Genomic DNA, 19,233 nt, shown 5'->3' with positions numbered 1-19,233 from the left:
AATTATTATTATTCTTACATTTATTTGAATTTTAAGTTATTGATTCGGTCTACTGATAAATGGAAATAAATAAATAAAAGTTGAAAATTGCAATATTCCACTTTATCATAATTTGCTTGTCAATAATATTTCTTCTTTTTAATGATTATATATTTTACTGTTATTATTAGTCATAAGACTAAGATTTCAACGCCTGTAGCTGGTTGCATGAAATGATAGTTATCTATTTTTCTTTAAGACTGGTCATCATTTTTTTTAAAGGGGTCCTATTATGCTCTTTTACAAAGTCTTGATTTTGTTTTGAGGGTGAACTAGAACATGCTCTCATGCTTTGTGGTTCAAAAATCGCATTATTTTTCACATAATTTACATTACAATACATTTCTCCCCAGCCTGACACAAACAACTCTATTAATTCCGGGTTTGATGAAGGCCTGCCTTCCGAAAAACGAAATGTGTTGTGATTGGTTAGCTGTCCCAGTGCGTTGTGTTTGGCGAACAGCTAAGACGGAGTTTCAGTATTACCCCGCCCCTCGCCAAAACAGCAAGTTCATCAATATTGCCATATCTATTCAGACCCCGAGAATATTGAACAAGAGGACCGTGCAGAACCTTTGCACGCACGGATATTGCAAGACGTATTAAAGTGGTAATGTTATAGTTGTTGTTTTATGGCTAAATCACATTTTAGATAGTCCTCCTCTTCCGACCATTCTGCTCGCAAATGTCCAATCCTTGGATAATAAGATAGACGATCTTAGAGCCAGGTCTAGTTTCCAACGGGACATTAGGGACTGTAACATTCTTTGTTTATCAGAAACGTGGCTTTCGTCCATGGTCCCGGACACTGCTGTAATGCCAAGTGATAACTTCTCTGTTTTTCGGACGGGCAGAACAGCAGAGGCCGGTAAATCCAGGGGTGGAGGAGTGTTTCATGATTTACAAGAAATGGTGTGATCCCAGGAATATCTCCATTCTGTTGCGTTCCTACTCGCCTCATCTGGAACATCTTTCCATTACTTGCCGCCCATTTTATCTGCCCCGGGAGTTTTCATCGATCGTTGTTACTGCTGTGTGCATTCCACCACAGGCAGACACCGGCTTGGCTTTGTCTAAGCTTCACGATGTGCTCAGCGGCTACATTAACAAACATCCTGACGCTGCCTTTATCATCGCGGGAGACTTTAACAAAGCTAACCTCAGGCAGGTCATGCCGAACTTTTATCAACATGTATCTTGTCCAACTAGAGGACCAAACACACTGGATCATTGCTACACTCAGTTCAAGAATGCCTACAAAGCCCGCTCACTACCGGCTTTTGGCAAATCGGACCATGCCGCCATTTTCCTAACACCGGGATACAAACAAAGGCTCGTTCAGGAACCTCCGGTGCAGAGAGTAGTGACGCGCTGGTCCTCCCACTCAGAGGCTATGCTGCAGGCGGCTCTTGATGACGTTGACTGGGACATGTTCCGGGAGAGTTCTTCTGACGTCAGCGAGTTCACGGATGTAGCATTGAGCTTTGTAAACACGCTAACCGAGCAAGCTAAAGAAACAATAACGATAAGGACATTCTCCAACCAGAAACCGTGGGTGGACAGTACAATCCGTGCTGTGGCTAACACACGTACTGCCGCTTACAATGAGGCTCTTCTGACCGGGAATATGAGCAAGTACAAAGCATCGTGCTATGCTCTCCGACGCGCAGTAAGAGCCGCCAAACACCGATACAAAGAGAGAATTGAGTCTCATTTCCAGCTCAATGACTCTCGACGCATGTGGCAGGGACTGAGGACCATCTGTGCCTTTGGAAACAAATCCTCCGCGGAGGTGAGAGCAGATCCGTTGCTGGCCGACGAGTTAAATATCTTCTTCGGCCGCTTCGATTGCAACGGCGGCGGCGTGTCTCTGCCGACCAGTGCGTCAGGAAGCAGCAGGCAGAGCAGCGATGATCCTGTAATCACCGTGTCGGAGGATGAGGTTTGGAGGGCGCTAAAGAAAGTGAACGTCAGGAAAGCAGCCGGACCTGATGGGATAACCGGCCGTGTTCTGAGGTCCTGCGCCGATCAGCTTGGTTTGTTCACGTCTATCTTTTATGAGTCCCTTGCTACCTCCGTGGTTCCCACCTCATTCAAAAAATTTGTCATTATCCCTGTGCCTAAGAACAATAAACCCTCTTGCCTGAATGACTATCGCCCTGTTGCCCTCACATCTATAGTCATGAAGGTTTTTGAGAGACTTGTAAAGAGCCACATCTGCTCCTCCATACCTGATACTTTGGACCCTCTTCATCGCCCAAACAGATCTACTGACGATGCCATCTCTCACGTCCTCCACTCTTCCCTCACACACTTGGACAGCAACAATGGGAATTATGTAAGGCTGCTATTCATTGACTATAGCTCAGCTTTCAACACTATAGTCCCCATCAAGCTGGCATCTAAACTCACAGACCTCGGCCTAAACTCCTCACTCTGTGACTAGATTCAAGACTTCCTCACCGGCAGACCTCAAGTGGTGAAAGTTGGCCAGTTCACCTCAAACTCCATCACTCTGAACATAGGAGCCCCACAGGGCTGTGTCCTGAGTCCCCTGCTCTACTCTCTCTACACGCATGACTGCGTGTCCTCTCACAGCTCCACATCTATTGTCAAACATTACATGACTCCATGTAAATATCACCATATCAATAAGCTATTCATAATTTTTTCTACCTCATATTGCTGCTATTTAAATACCCTGTACAACTTTTTGCACATTCCTCTTTATTACTAAGTCAACAACATACTGACCTGCACATTTATATTTATATTTTTTTATTTTATTAGTTTTTTTTCTACTTTTCTTTTTCTTAATATTTGTATACTTTATAATTGCACTGTCCTTGGAGCGGACCTGACCTACATTTCACTGCTGGTTATACTCTGTATAATTGTGTATGTGACAAATAAAAATCTTGAATCTTGGATGTCAACAACAGCTTAAAAATAACTGCATTTACTATGTACAGATAAGTGCAACGGTAATATGTATTATGTTTATTGTTTTTTAATTATAACATTACAACATGAATTGCAGTGAAACTGTTATACAGTTGAATTTATTTATAGTCCCACAGACTTGCGCTATTTGTGGCGGCATATATATGCAAATAAATTCTTTGCCAGCAGGAGGCGCTGTTGGAGCGGGAGAGAGCGAAATAAAACGAAAAACAGAGTTGTACACGAAACAGAGCTCAGCTCACAAACACTGCTTTATCAGACATTATATGCAAGATGAAATGAAAATGACATCCAAAATTTTCAGAAAATAGTTGGTTTCCATCAGAAATACAGTGATATAAAAACACCCGCTCTGGATTTCGACATTGAAACGTGCAGCGCTCAACCAAGCGTTCTCTCCACCCGCCAACCATTCCAATTTCCGTAGGCGGGATTTAAAATTTGTGATGTCACAAATACAGGAAAACAACTTTGTAGTCCAAACGAGCCGTTCGCTGTAGTTCTTGAAAAGGGATTTTTAAAAAACGAAATATCTCCCTTTGGAGTGGACTTTAAGATTTGTAACTTTGTAGATCTTTTTATGCCCAAACATACACACTACACTGACTAAAATTCAAAAAGTGAAAAAGCATAATAGGACCCCTTTAAGTCAGTTGCATAAACATAGAATTATCTCATTTGAATCTGAAAAGTAAGACCGATTACCTCTTGGCTAATTGCTAGTTGGTCAGACTAGCTGTTAAGTCACAGTTCCTAACGAAGAGGCTAAGTTTATGCAGTTGACTCCTGTTTTTTTAGTTCCTTTTTTTTATTTCAGCAACATAACGTCAATTGGTTCTGTGTTTTTAAATCCACAGCACTTACTCTTGATGATGAAATGTTGTGTAAAAAGGTTATCTGCTGAGATCAGTGATTCATTAATGTTGTGTAGTGTCATAGCTGCAGATGTAATGAGTTGATTCACTCTGTTGAATATAATTGTTTGTTGAATATTAACTGCTGAGGGCAGATGTTTCTTTCTGTGTGTATGTTACTCATGTTCTCTAGAAGACATGTTGCGTTTAAAGAGAATTTTATAATGCTGGAAAGGTTGTGAATTACTGACACTCGTGTTCCCTTTAGAATAGACTGATTCCAGAGTAGTCTACGTATATTTTCGGAAATGAGTCTGTCTCATGTCCTGTTGGTGCCACAATCCCAAATCAGCAAAACTGAATCTGCCAAAATCCTTTTTCAGATTGGTGCCATCACAGTCAACCTAAAATAAACCTAATGATAAAATGTTTCCTCTCTTATAGGTGGCTTTGCGTTTGTGTATGAAGCCCAGGATTTGGGCAGCAGTAAGGACTTTGCGCTCAAGGTATGATGACGTCATCATCACATATAAACGTTCAGATTATTATATTGACTGCCATTATACTGTATGTGCTAATCGCATAGATATTTATGTTCTGCATAGAAATGAATGAATTAATGTTATTTTAAAGAGCAATATTTACCCCCCTGAAGTTTTTTGTAGAATCTTTATGAGGGCATTTTTTTTTTTTGCCATAAATGACCATACAGTAGTGTTGTTATTGTAAACTCAAATTAGAAATCTTCGGTAATTGAAATAAAGCTAAAGCAAAATAAAATTAATATTAGACTTAAACTTAAAAAACCTAATTAGAAATTAGTAATGTCGCCTTGGAAACTAGCTGAAAAAAAAAAAATATTTAAAAAGCACATAACAATTACTAAAACTTAAACTAATATATAGTATAGGATAAAATCTAAACATAAAAACTATATTAATGAATGCTGTAATAACATATACTGCTAAAATAGTACTGACATATAAAAACTTGTAACACGTCATCATTTATCTCAAGTTGTTCAAAGCCAAAGCACTAGATAGGTCTAGAATAAATATGCTTTCAAAGATTACATAGCATATACAGAAAAAATTCACTTTAGAGGCATTTATTTGTCCCTGTATTTTAGGTATTTGAGGCATTTTTGTCACTTTCTGTGGTAATTTTCCCTTGGGCTTTGCTAAAGATCTAAAAAGAAAGATCTTTAAAGATTTGAAAAAAAATGAGTTGTATGTTTGTGTGCAGAGACTTCTCTCCAATGAAGAGGAGAAGAACAAAGCCATCATTCAGGAAGTCTGCTTCATGGTAATAATTACAAATATTTTATTTTCACAAGTTAAAGGTGCAATAGGAGATCTCGGAAAATGCTAACTTGAGCTTGATAGCACTGAAAGCGAACGTCCCACCCTCCCTGCAATCCCGTCCAAAGCCACGCCCCCTGAACGCACATACGCTCAAAGAGCAGAATACCAGAGATAACATTAAATTACTACAATAGGCTACATCAACGGTTTCCAATTACAGTCCTCGTGCCCTCCCCGCTCTGCACATTTCATATGTATATCTTATCACGTCCCACGGTTGTTCTATTCGACCGTAATAAATGCCCTGCGAAGTGGAAATCACCAGATATTCCGCCATGATTCCAGTTCAAAGCAAGCGTATATGTTCCATACAAAGGGCATTAAAGTGTGCGAGACGTGAATTTAAATTGTCTTTATTTACAGAGGTATATTATGTCATACTTCACACTTCTCTATTAAGTTTCATCTGTGTGTGAAGACGTAAATCCGTGAATGAATGTTCCGAAGTGAAATAAACTTCAACGGATTTTGACGGGCAATGAGCAATGAACGCTGTGTAGGGACCATGTCAATCGGAACACAGTTCATGCTCTCTTCTAACGAGCTGGTTATGTGAATTGTGTTAACTAAGAGAGACATGCAAAATATGAGCTGATGACGTATCGTGTCTGCGCGAACAGGGTGTGCAGAGGTATGCAAATACATACGTTGACAGGCAGGTAGGAAATTAAACGCTCGGACGAACATTTCTTGGTCCCGCACCTTCCACAGAATATATAAATACAGATAAATACATTTAGACCACTTAACTTAATGATTGCTATCAGGATGTGAAGAGACTTTCAACCAGAATAACAAAAATAGTTTCTGAAGACAATCACCTATTGCACCTTTAACTAAATTATTACACCTTTTTCATGCCTAGTTAGTCAAAGATGTCCCTGCTGGTGTCTCACATATGTAGAGCAGCAGTTCCCTGTCACCAGTTTGTAAAACAAATAGGAGCATTATTACCCAGTAAAACAAAACCTTTCTAAAAGCTATAGAAAACCTGCTTAGTTAACCTGCTTCTCCATGTGCTCTGTGTAGAAAAAGCTATCTGGTCACCCCAATATTGTGCAGTTCTGCTCCGCTGCGTCCATCAGTAAAGAAGAGTCGGACACGGGCCAGGCTGAGTTCCTCATCCTCACAGAGCTGTGTAGAGGTACTACACAACATCACATTCACACGGCATTACAAAATGATGGAGAAAACCCTTCTTAAAGGCAAATCTAATTATAATTCATTCAAATTCAGCTCACACTTTTCACACTATATTGTTATTTTCAGTTATATATTTTGCAAAGTGGAAATGTGACACTGGAGAAGAGCTAATTAAAAATAACTATTTTGGCTCCCCCAAAGCAGATTCTTTCGGTTGCTGAAATTTAGTGCATCACTAATAAATATAAAAATTGCCACTTTTTAAAAAATAATTTTTCAATTTTAAAGAGATTTTAGTTGCACTTTATTTTACAGGATGTGCACTTACTTGTACGTATAGTGTACGTACCTGAGAAAGTACTGATAATGTAAGGTAACTAACCGGTTAGGGTTAAGTTTAGGGGTGGGTTCAAGTTGAGTACCTATTTATTACCCTCTTATTGTAATTACAATAACAAGTACATAGTGTGTCCATGTGGAACAGGACCATAAAATAAAGAGCTGCCAAAAATTGTAATTGCACAATAATGTTTTGACAGCCCTGTAACACACATTAGCACACTTTGTTGCTGGATAATCATTTAAACTCTGGTCTTGGTAAAAGCCAAAACTGCTTTTTCTAAAAGTGAAAGGGAAGCTCTTGACTGACTTAACACATTCCACTCTCTCCCTCTGACTTTCTGGCACTGGCGTCGGTTTCCTGTGTTCACATTGACCTCTGCTCTCTATTTCCCTGCAGGCCAGCTGGTTGATTTTGTGAAGAGGGTGGAGCAGAAAGGACCCATGTCATGTGACACAGTGCTGAAGATCTTTTACCAGTCATGTCGTGCTGTGCAGCACATGCACAAACAGTCTCCGCCAGTCATACACCGCGACCTGAAGGTGAAGCCCCACAGGCTAAATCCTTTAATAATGCTTTAATTACAGAACATCAAAGTAAGATATGAACAAAGAAGACTGTTTTAGCTTGTATGTAATACTGCTTATTAAAGCATTAGAATGAATATTGAAAACATTTCACCCTAAAATCAAAAGAAAAAGGAATTCAGAAAGAAATTGCAGCACTATTTTCATGACAGTTAATTTCATATAATAAGCACATTTTCTTGGCCTTTATTTCATTTTATTTTTATTATTATTAATAGTAATAATAATACTTAATATATTTTATGTCTTAGTTCCTTTTTCATTTATTTATTAACGTATGTACTTGTTTTTGTAATTTATATTATTCTCAGTGGTGATATTTTTATTACTGTAACTTTGTTTATATATATATTATGTGTGTTTCATTTGATCTGTGCCAAATGATTAAATGCATGGTTCAATAACATTTCTTCTTCTCTAGATTGAGAATTTATTGATCAGTCACCAGGGCACTATAAAGCTGTGTGACTTTGGCAGCGCCACCACCGTGGCACATTACCCAGACTACAGCTGGTCTGCTCACAAGAGATCTATGGTGGAAGACGAGGTAAAAAAATGCAACAAATGATATTCTCCAAGCAGCCCATCTAGCTTTATGCTACATAAATATTAAAACCAAGTGAATGTCACTGACATCACTCACTGTCCTCTGATTGGTTTTTCTATAGTTTTAATTGTGATTCATGGACTGTCACAATAATTGTGGAAATGATTACATTGTTACGTGGCCAGAGAGAAATATTTTGCAGTGATTGTATTAAAATCTCTGGCTATTTCCCGTGGAAGCATTCCCTGATTTAATTGTTTTGCTAATTAAATTAGTTTGTTTGGTTTCTGGTCGTCTTAAATCAGTTATTGCTAGTAAATTGAAAACCCACACAATCCACAAATCCCGCCATTTCTCTGCACATGAATGTCTGTTTGTGTTTATTCAATGCATTCTTGTTAGCAGCTAATTCTAGTGAGAACCAGTTTTTAGTATTTTACAATCTTCTAGCAAAGCTTGTAGTGAAGTTGTTATACTTTTATTCTTCTTAAATATTAACAGTTTGAAAACATTAAAAACTAGACTACTGTTAAGATGTTTGTAATAGTGGTTTTTTTTTTTTTATCATGGTTTCCACAAAAATATTAAGAAGCACTGTTTTCAACGTTATTAATAATAAGAAATGTTTCTTGAGCAGCAAATCAGCATATTTGAATGATTTCTGAAGGATCATGTGACACTGAAGACTGGAGTAATGATGCTGAAAATTCAGCTTTGATCACAGGAATAAATTAGATATTAAAATATATTCAAATAGAAAACAGTTATTTTAAATTTGAATAATATTTCACATTATTACTGTACTGCATTTGTTATCAACTAATGCAGCCTTGATGAGTATAAGAGACTACTCTCAAAAATATTACAGACCCCAGACTTTTCAAAACTTATACTTAAACTATATTTCACAAAATTCCCATTTTTAATGTATTTTTGATCAAATAAACAGCCTTGGTGGGCATAAGAGACTTCTTTCAAAACATTAAAAAAAAATCTGTCCAACTCCAAACTTTTAAACAGTAGTGTAAATTGTTGAGCAAGTGCTTTAATCATCCATTATTATAATCCATGCATGCAATCTTTTAACATAAAGACCCACTAAATTATAAATCGTTTTCTTTTTCTTGGTTCTCTCTTTATTCCTTAGATTACTAGAAACACGACTCCAGCATACAGGACACCAGAGATGATTGACCTCTATTCCAACTACCCAATAAATGAGAAACAAGACATATGGGTGAGTTAGTTTAGTTATGAATTTTTCCACATTTCCTGTGCTAATTTGGAGGGCAATCCTTCTGACTATTTGGAAGAGTTTAGAAAAATAAGAAGACTGATAAGGAAATTAGTTTTAGGGACAAAGCAAGTTGAAAGCTTAAAAAGGCAAACTTTTTTTTGTCCAAGCCAGGTGAAGAATGCTCTTTGGCATTAATTTTCACATAGCACCTGGTTAGGATACAGTGTAACATGTTTTTTTTCTCTTGTCCTTGTTGTGGTTTTTAAAGAGTCTTGGTTTGTTCTCTAGGCTCTGGGCTGCATCCTGTACCTGATTTGTTTTAAACAGCACCCATTTGAAGAGGGAGCCAAACTCCAGATAGTAAACGGCAAATACAACATTCCTCAGAATGACACCAAGTACACAGTCTTTCAGCAACTCATCCGTAAGCATCCTGCAGGAACTTAACTACATTCCCTCTTACCAAAATCTCATCTTATCTTTTTGTTTGTTGTGCATTTGTTGTGTGTCAAAAGCCTTGTGTGTTTGTTGCAGGATCAATGTTGAAAATCAACCCAGAGGAGCGACTGTCAATCAACGAGCTTGTTAGCCAACTGCAGGAGATCGCTGCAGCCAGGAACGTCAACCCAAAATCACCCATTACTGAGGTACAAACCGTCTAACAAAAACGTGGTGTTGTCACTGTCTCTTAGATCAAGTTTTCATTTGTCATTTGTTGGTTTCATGCTAAATATGCAATGCAAGAGACTAGTTTATAATAGTCAACAGAAATATTTTTTGGTGGGGGGGTGAATGATGCCAATATTTATATCCAGAGCTTGTACATGTATAAAACTATTTAATTATAGCAAATAAAATGTACAAAAATTGCCATTTTTTTACTCAAACTACAAAAAAAGTTAAAATTTACAATTTTATTTATATATTTTTAAATGTACATAATCCACATCACTAGGTGGAATGCTGTTAATTTAAAATAATTTATTTTGAAGATGAATTAATCAGTATTTATTCAAATATATATAAATGCATACATACACACACACAAATATATGTGTGTGTGTGTGTGTGTGTGTGTGTGTGTGTATATACACAATGGTGGAAATGGCCTAAATTCACTGGGGGGACTCTATCTTGAGGGGGGGGGGGGGTAACAATGGTAATTTTAGATTACCTTTCAGTTGTATTTAATCATAAAACCATTTATAATCTATGAAAACATTTATTAACAATTTGTCATATTTTCTCTAAACCGTCTTGTACTTTAAGACAGGCATCTGCAATTTTGCCCAAATTAAAGATACGTTGTGTTTGAATTTGTACATCTTATAATATAATTATTATTAATGACCTCTTGTGTTTAATAAAAAAAAACATTGATTAGTGAAATGAACGAATGATTTAATAAAATATTAGAATGATTGTCTCTCATTGGCCCGATTAGCTAAGTCCTCAAAACACATCTTATTTAGCGGTACAGTATTGCATGATTTGTAGATTATATTTAATAGTTTACACTTTGCAAAAACGTTTTCAATTAGTTTTAAAAGATAACATTACATTCTTAAGGACTCTACACTTGCGTTTCTTTTCAGGAGCATTAGTGCTTCTACTTAAAAAAAAATTATAAATAAATTAGGAACACCTTCTGATCAATGACAGAAATGAACCTTACAATTATAAGATGATGTTTGACTCCTTAAAGTATTTTTTAACCTTTGTAATGCCATTATTAAATGTATGTCATATGTTGTGCCAAAAATAGATTTATTAACTTTTTGTAAATAAAATAAAATAATTAAACAATAAATTCATTTAAATGAATAAGATACAATCAGGAAGACCTGAAATCAGTATCAACAATTAATCTCGCACAGAACAGAAAAGCACAAATGTGGAATATTTACAGACTTTTTAACAAGACTCAGAGGTGGCATTAATACATTTAATAAAAACAATGTTATGAGATTGAATATAGAAACATTAAACAATTCAAATTTATACTTAAAAAATGAAACTCCCAGCAGGTGGCAGCAAGTCACTGTCTGTCACTGAATCATTCATCTAATCGATTCGTTCAAACGGCTGATTCATTAAGGAATGAAGCAAGTGACTCTCTTTATGAATGGGTCATTGAATCATTGACTCACTAGATTTGTTCAAAATAAGTTGTTTAATCAACAAAATAGTTCTGAACAGATCAGACAAGTGTTCCTAAAATGCAGCACACGCAGCAATAGAGAAGCATATCCATTGGCTGCAGTCTGCTATATCACAATTATATAAATATAATTTGTAGAGTGTTATTGATATTGATTATATATCACAAATACGTGCTGCTGTCAATAATTAATAATAGTAATAATGCACTCAGTATGCATTAAATTGCATAAATAGATTACATGTATTAAATACGTTTTAAATTAAAATATAAAAAATATTTTTTTCTAATATAATAACATATATGACCGTTTTAATGTATGTGTGTGTGTAATATCATTGTGATATATCAACAATATAAATATGTAAATATCAGCACCAGCCATTGATTGAACAACCCTATATAGATTTGCGCAATCTCTCCTCCAGAGCTTCTGTTTGATCACCCGACTAGTTTGGTTGGTTGAATGAGGCTCTTTTGGTGCTTCATTTGAAACAAACCCCTCATTCTTTGACACTCGGACACACACACACACCCGCAGAGACGAGCAGAGTCCCACATACTGATCACAGCTCTCTGAAGAGCCATTTAGAGACACCGCCGCACTCTTCGCATTCTCTCGTTCTTTCCATTCCCTCCCTCCCTCCATGACCTCCTGGAGACAAAGCAGCATCTCATCCCTTGTTTTCTCTCTGACCTAATGGCCACTGATCTGACTATATAAGACCGAAACGGAGGAAAGACTGGTAAACGAGGGAGGACAAGGGCTGGCCCAGCTCAAAGAACGACTCTTGGATTAATAATTCCTGGATTAATGCACGTCAATAATCTATCTCAGAGCATCCAAACAGCAGGGTTTGAGTTCTTTTTTCAGTGTTATGCTCCTGTGTGCACACATGGTGGAGAGGGCGGTTTTAGAGGCGTCTGATCTGGGCTAAGAAGGGGTTTCTCTCTGGATTAAAGTGATTACCACCAACAGCCAGAAGCTGCAGAAGATGTTCTGCTGTTATTGACTAGCGCATGTGTATCCTGGAGTCTGGTCTCCTGCTTTGCTCCTGATGTGTGTGTGTGCAGTGGACTGTCGTCCTGATGAGTCTGTTAAGTTCATACTACTGTCTGAAGTCTGTGTATGACGGCTATGAATCCCTACAGCTCCTGGAGCAGAACGGAGGGTTCGGGAACAACAGCGCGCAGCTTCCCTCGCAGATCAACAACATACACAATGCAGGTGAGTTCTGCATTCGACTTGTTTTTTGGCAATACATTTTCATTCTAGCAGAAATGTAGCATATGTCAAATATGCCACACTCCCTTTGTAATTATGACATATTCTCTGGACTGATGTCACACGATTTTACAAATGTATTGTAATGGTGAACCGTCTATCAGTGAAGAGCATGCTGTTGGATCTTATCTTGTTGTTGGATCTGTTGACGCTCACATCCTGTGTTTACATGCATTATTACATTATTGTTTTTTGATGCCTTTTTACATTTTCAGTTCTGTAACATCCATATCGTTAGTTAATTAGTTATTTTAGCAGGTTTTTTTGTTTGTTAATAAATAATGTTTGTTCGTTAATGGTTAGTTTTTATTGATTACTTGGTTAGTTATTTTTAATGCTTGTTTGTTTGTTTGTTTTTTGTTATAAAGGTATCTTTTTTTTAGTTATTGTTTAGTTTGTTAGTTATTTACTTAGCTCTGCTTGCTTTAGTTATTCTTGTTGTTTGGTTAGTGGGGTTTTTTTTTAATTCGTGTTTGCTGGTTCTTGTTTTTAGTTTAGTTTTTTTTATTGTTATGATCAGTTATTCTCATTAGTTATAGTATTTTATTGTTGATATTTGTTAGTTATTGTTATTAATTAGTATTAGTTGTTCGGTTAGTTGTTTTTGTTTTGGTTCATTTACGCTTGTTTTTTTACTTATACAGATTTGAGCTTTTGTTATTAATGTTTTTAATGTTTTTGTTTCTTTAGCTAGTCTTGTTGCTTGGTTGGGTTTTTTATTAATGTTTGTTTGTTTTGTTGTTAGTTTTTACTTATACAAGTTATAGCTTTTGTATTATTGTTTGGGTTGTTCATTTTTGTTATTATTTTTGGATGTTGGTTAGTTATAGTTATTCATGTTTATTTGTTTGTTTTTAATTATTGTTTTAGTTATTCTTTCTCGGTGGTTTTTTGTTTTGTTTGTTAATTTGTAGGTTTTTTGTTGTTGTTAATAATATGTTAGTTATTGTTATTTTTATTAGTTCATTTTGATGGGTTAATTAATTTTTTTTATCTTTTTAATATTTTTGGTTATGAATCTTCCTCTTTTTAGTGCGTGTGTAAAGTAAAGCGCACAGTTCCCCTCAACAAATGGTGACTTACAACATTTAATAATATACACAAGCAATATCCGGCACAGCTGTATTTTTATTTGTTTTAATTTTGCACTTTGTTAAACTGCTGAAAACCTCTTAATACCACAGACTGTGTTCAGGAACTGGCTGAGTTGTGTAAACAATGATTTGTGGCTTTAGGCCCACCAGCTTTTGTGGTAATGAGCACTTTGTTTGTGAGAGATTCACATATCAGACATATCATATATCTACATTTCACTGCTGGTTATACTCTGTATAATTGTGTATGTGACAAATAAGCTTGAATATCTAAGAGTATATTAGACTTTAGGATAAAGCAATATCAGTCATTTCATTACACTCTTGTTAAAACACACGCAGTTTGAACTAGCTCTTTAAGACTGCATCGAGTTCATCTGCGTGACTTCTTACCTGACAGCCATGCACACACAAATTAATTAAAGTGCTTATACATAAAGACACTCATTCATGGCTGCTAGTTTTACAAGTAACTTGTTTCAGGAGTGTAACCCTCCACCTGTCCCACTGTCATAATACCGTCCACAAACAGATAATGCCTCGCACACACCCCTGCCCCCATATTTACCCCAAGAGATGGTTTCTGTGTGCGTTCTGTAAGAGGATTGGCCCTCTGGTCACCATCTGCTGAGTTTACCCTGATTTTCTGAGTGAACACAGTCAGAAAGTGATAATACTACACGCGTAACTGCACACTCCATCTTGTTTCTTAATTTACAGTCTTAATATCAGCCCATTAAAATCATATCATATTCTACACTTTTGTAGCTTTTCTTTTTTCAACTTTAATTATATTAACACTTATAATGTGAAACAATATTTGTTGCACTAAAAACACTGTTTACTTAAACTCTCTCTGACTCTAAAAAATAAAGCAGGCTGTTTTTGCTTCTTTACCTTTAAGACTTCTGTATCTAAATAATCTCTTTTATCTGTGCATATTAGCAAAGTTCACAAACGTTTGATTGGGTTATTTATTATTATTATTTGTTAATTTAGTTGATGTCTGTTAGTTATTATTTGTTAGCTTTGGTTGAGTTATTTATTTATGTTAACTAACGATCAACAATATTTTCATAGTATTTATGTCTTTGTTAATGTTAGTTAATAAAAAGTGCAATTGTTCATTTGAGTTCACAGTGCACTATTGTTAATCGATGCAGCTTCTGAATATATTTTTTCTTTTAAAAAAAATATTAATGTTAAAATTAACATTAAGATGAATAAATTCTATGGGTATATGTTAACTAATATTAACGAATGAGACCTTATTGTAAAGTTTTGCTAGTTAGTCCTGTTACTAATTGGTTGGTTTTGTTAGTAGGCTGGTTAATTTTTTTAGTTATTATTAATCGTTTGTCATTGTTTTTAGTTATTTAGTTACTTTTTGGTTGAATAGTAATTTTGTATTGGTTAATGTATGTTAGTTATTTGGTTTTGCATTGCAATACAAAGGTGTATGAATACCGAATAGGCATTTGATATTAAGGATGCACTGATGTAGTGATCCATAACAACATTTATTCATGTTATCTATGTACTTAATAATAAAATAATAGAAGGGGAACAGTCTGTATTGGCAGATGTCCTTCTAAATAAATGGTTATTATATTGGCAACTTAGTCTGAAGACGTTTAGAAGCGTAAAAATCCGAAATAACTGAGACGAGCAGAAGCTGTGTGTTGTTTACGTAGTGTTTTCAAAACTCTTAAATATCTTGCAAAGTTTTGATGGCATGAATCTTTGGCCTTTTGATGTGAACTAACCCCTAGATCGGATCATTTGGGTTTTAAAGAACATTTTTTTGTTCTTGACAAGTGTTAAGAGCTGATTGTGAGTCATTGTAGAGAAACGTTCCTTGTGTGCATATGTCAAATTATATATTCATCAAAGCTTTTGTCCTGTAAAAGCTCTTTTGACAAACGTTGGCCTGCGGTTATGTGTGTGTTTGCATCTCCAGGTGTGTATGACACAGACCCGGCCATGGGTGGAGGCTTCCTGGATATTCTTAAAGGAGGAACCGAAAGATTCCTCACCAACATCAAAGACACTTCCTCCAAAGTCATCCAGTCGGTAGCCAGGTGAGCGATGCATTCAGCCTGCAGTAAAACACCCCTGCGGCTGTCCCACGTTAACTAGTGCACACGCCTTGCTCGAGTGCATTTTGGCTTGCCTTGGTTTCATTATGATGCATCTCTTTCCGCCGAGCCATTGACAGATTCAGCCGAATGAAGGAAGAGGTCGTAGTGGTGGATAGAGTACTAGTAATCGGCTGGTGGTTAATCTGATATCACTTAATCTAGCTCACAAACAATGCCACCGGCTGCTGTCTTTCAGCATGTTTTCCCATGTCTGTGCTCTAAGTATAAATCGATTCAGAGGCTCTTTGTCATGAGCTCTAGCATTTTAAGGCAACGGAGACTCTTTGAAACCTGGTTTCAAAAGGTTGGCAGAATAATTATGCTAGCTTCCAGTCCTGGCCAAATTCTGCAGTAGCATTACAAGTATTCTTCATAGAGAGATGGCATTGTGATGAAAAAAATCCATTCAAGATGATGGAGGACTAACTTCAGCAAGAGAATTCTTGATTTATAAATATATTTTGTTTACTCTCAAAATGATATAATATATAAAAAAAATAATATTATAATTAAAAGGGGAGTATTTTACCCAAATATTGCACTACATGCATTTGTATTTACTATTATATTAATTATTTGAATTAGCTTTCATTTTTATATTTTCAGTTATCATTTTAATTTTAACTTTTAGTAATTTTATGTCTTTAAAAAACACTCCTATTTAGCTTTAATTTTATTTTACATTTGGATGAACTTTTTGAAATTATTTTTTCATTTAAAAAAAATAATAATAATTTCTAGATTTAATTTTAGTTATTTTATGTCTTTTGTAATTGTTATTGAACAAAACAAGACAATGAATTGTAAATATTCCTATTTCGCTTTAATTGTTTATTTTTATTTTAGTTTAGTTTTAATGTTTGTAATTTTATTTATTTTTTGTCATTATTTTTTCAAATGTTCATATTTAGCTTGAATTTTTTTTATTAGTAGTAATTTTATGTCTTTTGTTATTAAATATTCCTGTTTATCTTTAATTGTTTTTTTATTCATTTTAAAATTAGTTTACGTTTTAGTTATGTATTTTGTCTTTTTTTTTTAAATGCATTTATTTATTTTCCTATTTAGCTTTTCATTTCTTTTTTTAGTTTTAGTAATTTAGATAATTTTAGTTCTTATTTTATTTCAGTTAACAGAACTTATTTTTAATAGTTTTTATTTTAGTTACCAATAACAACACTGACTCAAATACGAAAAATAAACATAAAAAAATAATGTCAAGATACTACCTCGTTACAATGCATTCTGCACAATGTAGGTACAAGTTATGATATCCTATTTAACGAATAATTGACTCATATGAACCGTTTCTTTGTAATGAGTTAGTCTGCGGCCCCTGCTTTTTTTTGTATGTTTTTCTGTAGAATAACATATGCTTATGTATCATACTCAAAACAAATGGCATTTATAAATGTAAATGGGGTCAATTCTGAGTCCATGTTGATTTGACTGGACATTAATCTCTTGGTAAACTCAATCAGCATTTTGTTTATGACACAAACTGATCTACCAGATCATAAATTCCCCTCCACTCCCCCTCCATAATCTGTTTGCATTTATTAATCATGTTTAATAATTACCCCTCACATCTCCACAAGTCTGTCAAGATTATTTCCTCCTCAGTTGGCCCAATTTTTGCTTTCATTTTGTTTTGTTCATTGTCTTGTTTTGTTCATTTTGTTCCTGAATCACGTCTCTCGGTCCCAAATCTCCAACCCCTTGCAGCTCCAGGTAACTATGGGACAGCACCTGTGTGTCTTTGTTTGTGTGTGTGAACTTCACTCCACCTTCATCTCATGGCTTTGTTCGCTGTTTGTGCGTAACCACAGTCTGCTCCCATGAGCACAGCATTACCCTGATCAGTAGTTTCTTAAGTTAAAACAGCTGCCTACTAAATCCATATATGTGAGTGCTGCTCCTCAAATGACTTTAGAGGAATAGTTCACTATATCCCAAGCCTTCTGAAGATTATGATCTCTTATGATCACCAAAGCTGCATTTATTTGATCAGAATACAGTAAAAACTGCAGTGTTGTGAAATGGAATTCAAATAAAATCAGTCAAATAAACATTTTAAATGTAGTGTATATATCAGAATGAATATAAGTAAGTCACTTTTCCTTTTTGAGTGAACTATTCCTTTAAGTTTTTGCCTTTTTAGACCTAGATTTCTGCAATAAAGTTTGAGTTTTAATGCAAGCCATTACTCTTATTCCTGTTGACAGATTTTCTGTTGAGGTTTAGCCTGTAATCTAGATGTTCTTGGATTGCTGTTGTGTTCGTGCATCTAAATCGGTGTCTTATTCTGTCTCAGTTATGCTAAAGGAGACCTGGACCTGTCCTACATCACCTCCAGAGTAGCAGGTACAATCATCTGTGCGCTACGGCTTTCAGATTCATTTTGAATGCCTGAACGTTATTTACCTGTCTATATGTGTTTGTTTTTGCAGTCATGTCTTTCCCAGCCGAAGGTGTTGAATCTGCCATTAAGAATAACATTGAGGATGTGCGTCTGTTCCTGGATTCTCGGCACGCGGGTCATTATGCAGTATACAACCTCTCCAAACGCTCCTACAGACCGGCCAGGTTTCACAACAGGGTGAGAGTGGATAGGAAAGCGGTTTGCTTTTTCTGTAATTAATAGATTACAGGGATCTAAATTGATGTCTTATCCTAATATCATAAATCAGTGTTGTTAAGGTTAAAATTATTACAAATAATTTGATTTCAATAATAAAATATACATATTAGATTAAAAACACAAATTTGAAGCACTAAAATTAACATTGAAATAATAATATCCTAAAGCTCAATAGAAATATAAAAAACGAATTAAAATATAACAAAATTATTAGAACTTAAATTAAATGAAAACTGAATTTATGAACAAAATATGAAACTAGTTTAGGTTAAAATATGAATAAATACTATCATCGTATATAAATAAGACAAAAATAACACTGCAAAAAAGAGTTAATTTGATATGAACTAAAACAAGGCTCAGTAGAAATACAGAAATATTGATTCAACCAATGGCATGAGTTCGGGGCGGGACTATATTTTTTTTCAACCAGCAGTTTGTAATTGTCGTTATTTTTGCAGTTCCTTTTGGTGACACTAGTGGTAAGGTTAATGTCACACCTCACCTTTAAATATGGCATATTCTCAAGGTTTATTGCCAACACATGTTTATATTGTTTTTCTGACCCTATGATTTCTGTGATGTGCAACACATGTACAAAATCATGAAATCCAGTCATTAAAATATAATTTACAGTATAATATGGAATGTGGCAAATTTTGGATTAATAAATAAAAAAGGAGGGTTTTACACTTAATCAAATTGTGATTTTTGTAAACTTGTTGTATAGCACTTTATGGCAAAAAATAACAGGAATTTTAATGAAACGCAGATTTTCAGAAAAATCTAATATTTAAGTGTTTATTGTAAAAACTATTTAATGCATCAATAAAGTT

General features: G+C 35.2%; 1 protein-coding gene across 1 annotated transcript in view; it reads left to right on the top strand.

Annotated features, from left to right (window-relative positions):
• The window catches only part of LOC306870219 (cyclin-G-associated kinase-like), a 35,508-nt gene that overhangs the window by 2,644 nt on the left and 13,631 nt on the right, over positions 1-19,233 (top strand). Inside the window, exons 2-13 of the mRNA XM_079417354.1 lie at positions 4,302-4,363; positions 5,103-5,162; positions 6,251-6,365; positions 7,104-7,246; positions 7,713-7,838; positions 8,986-9,075; positions 9,364-9,499; positions 9,610-9,722; positions 12,389-12,464; positions 15,576-15,696; positions 18,071-18,120; positions 18,207-18,355. Of these exons, the coding sequence (XP_079273480.1) occupies positions 4,302-4,363; positions 5,103-5,162; positions 6,251-6,365; positions 7,104-7,246; positions 7,713-7,838; positions 8,986-9,075; positions 9,364-9,499; positions 9,610-9,722; positions 12,389-12,464; positions 15,576-15,696; positions 18,071-18,120; positions 18,207-18,355 (1,241 nt within the window). The remainder of the gene's footprint in view (positions 1-4,301; positions 4,364-5,102; positions 5,163-6,250; positions 6,366-7,103; positions 7,247-7,712; positions 7,839-8,985; positions 9,076-9,363; positions 9,500-9,609; positions 9,723-12,388; positions 12,465-15,575; positions 15,697-18,070; positions 18,121-18,206; positions 18,356-19,233) is intronic.

The sequence above is a fragment of the Barbus barbus genome (genome assembly GCF_936440315.1).
Source record: "Barbus barbus genome assembly, chromosome: 5".
NCBI classification, from domain to species: Eukaryota; Metazoa; Chordata; class Actinopteri; order Cypriniformes; family Cyprinidae; genus Barbus; species Barbus barbus.
The sequence above is the reverse complement of the archived record's forward strand: the minus strand, read 5'-3'. Positions and strand labels throughout refer to the sequence as shown.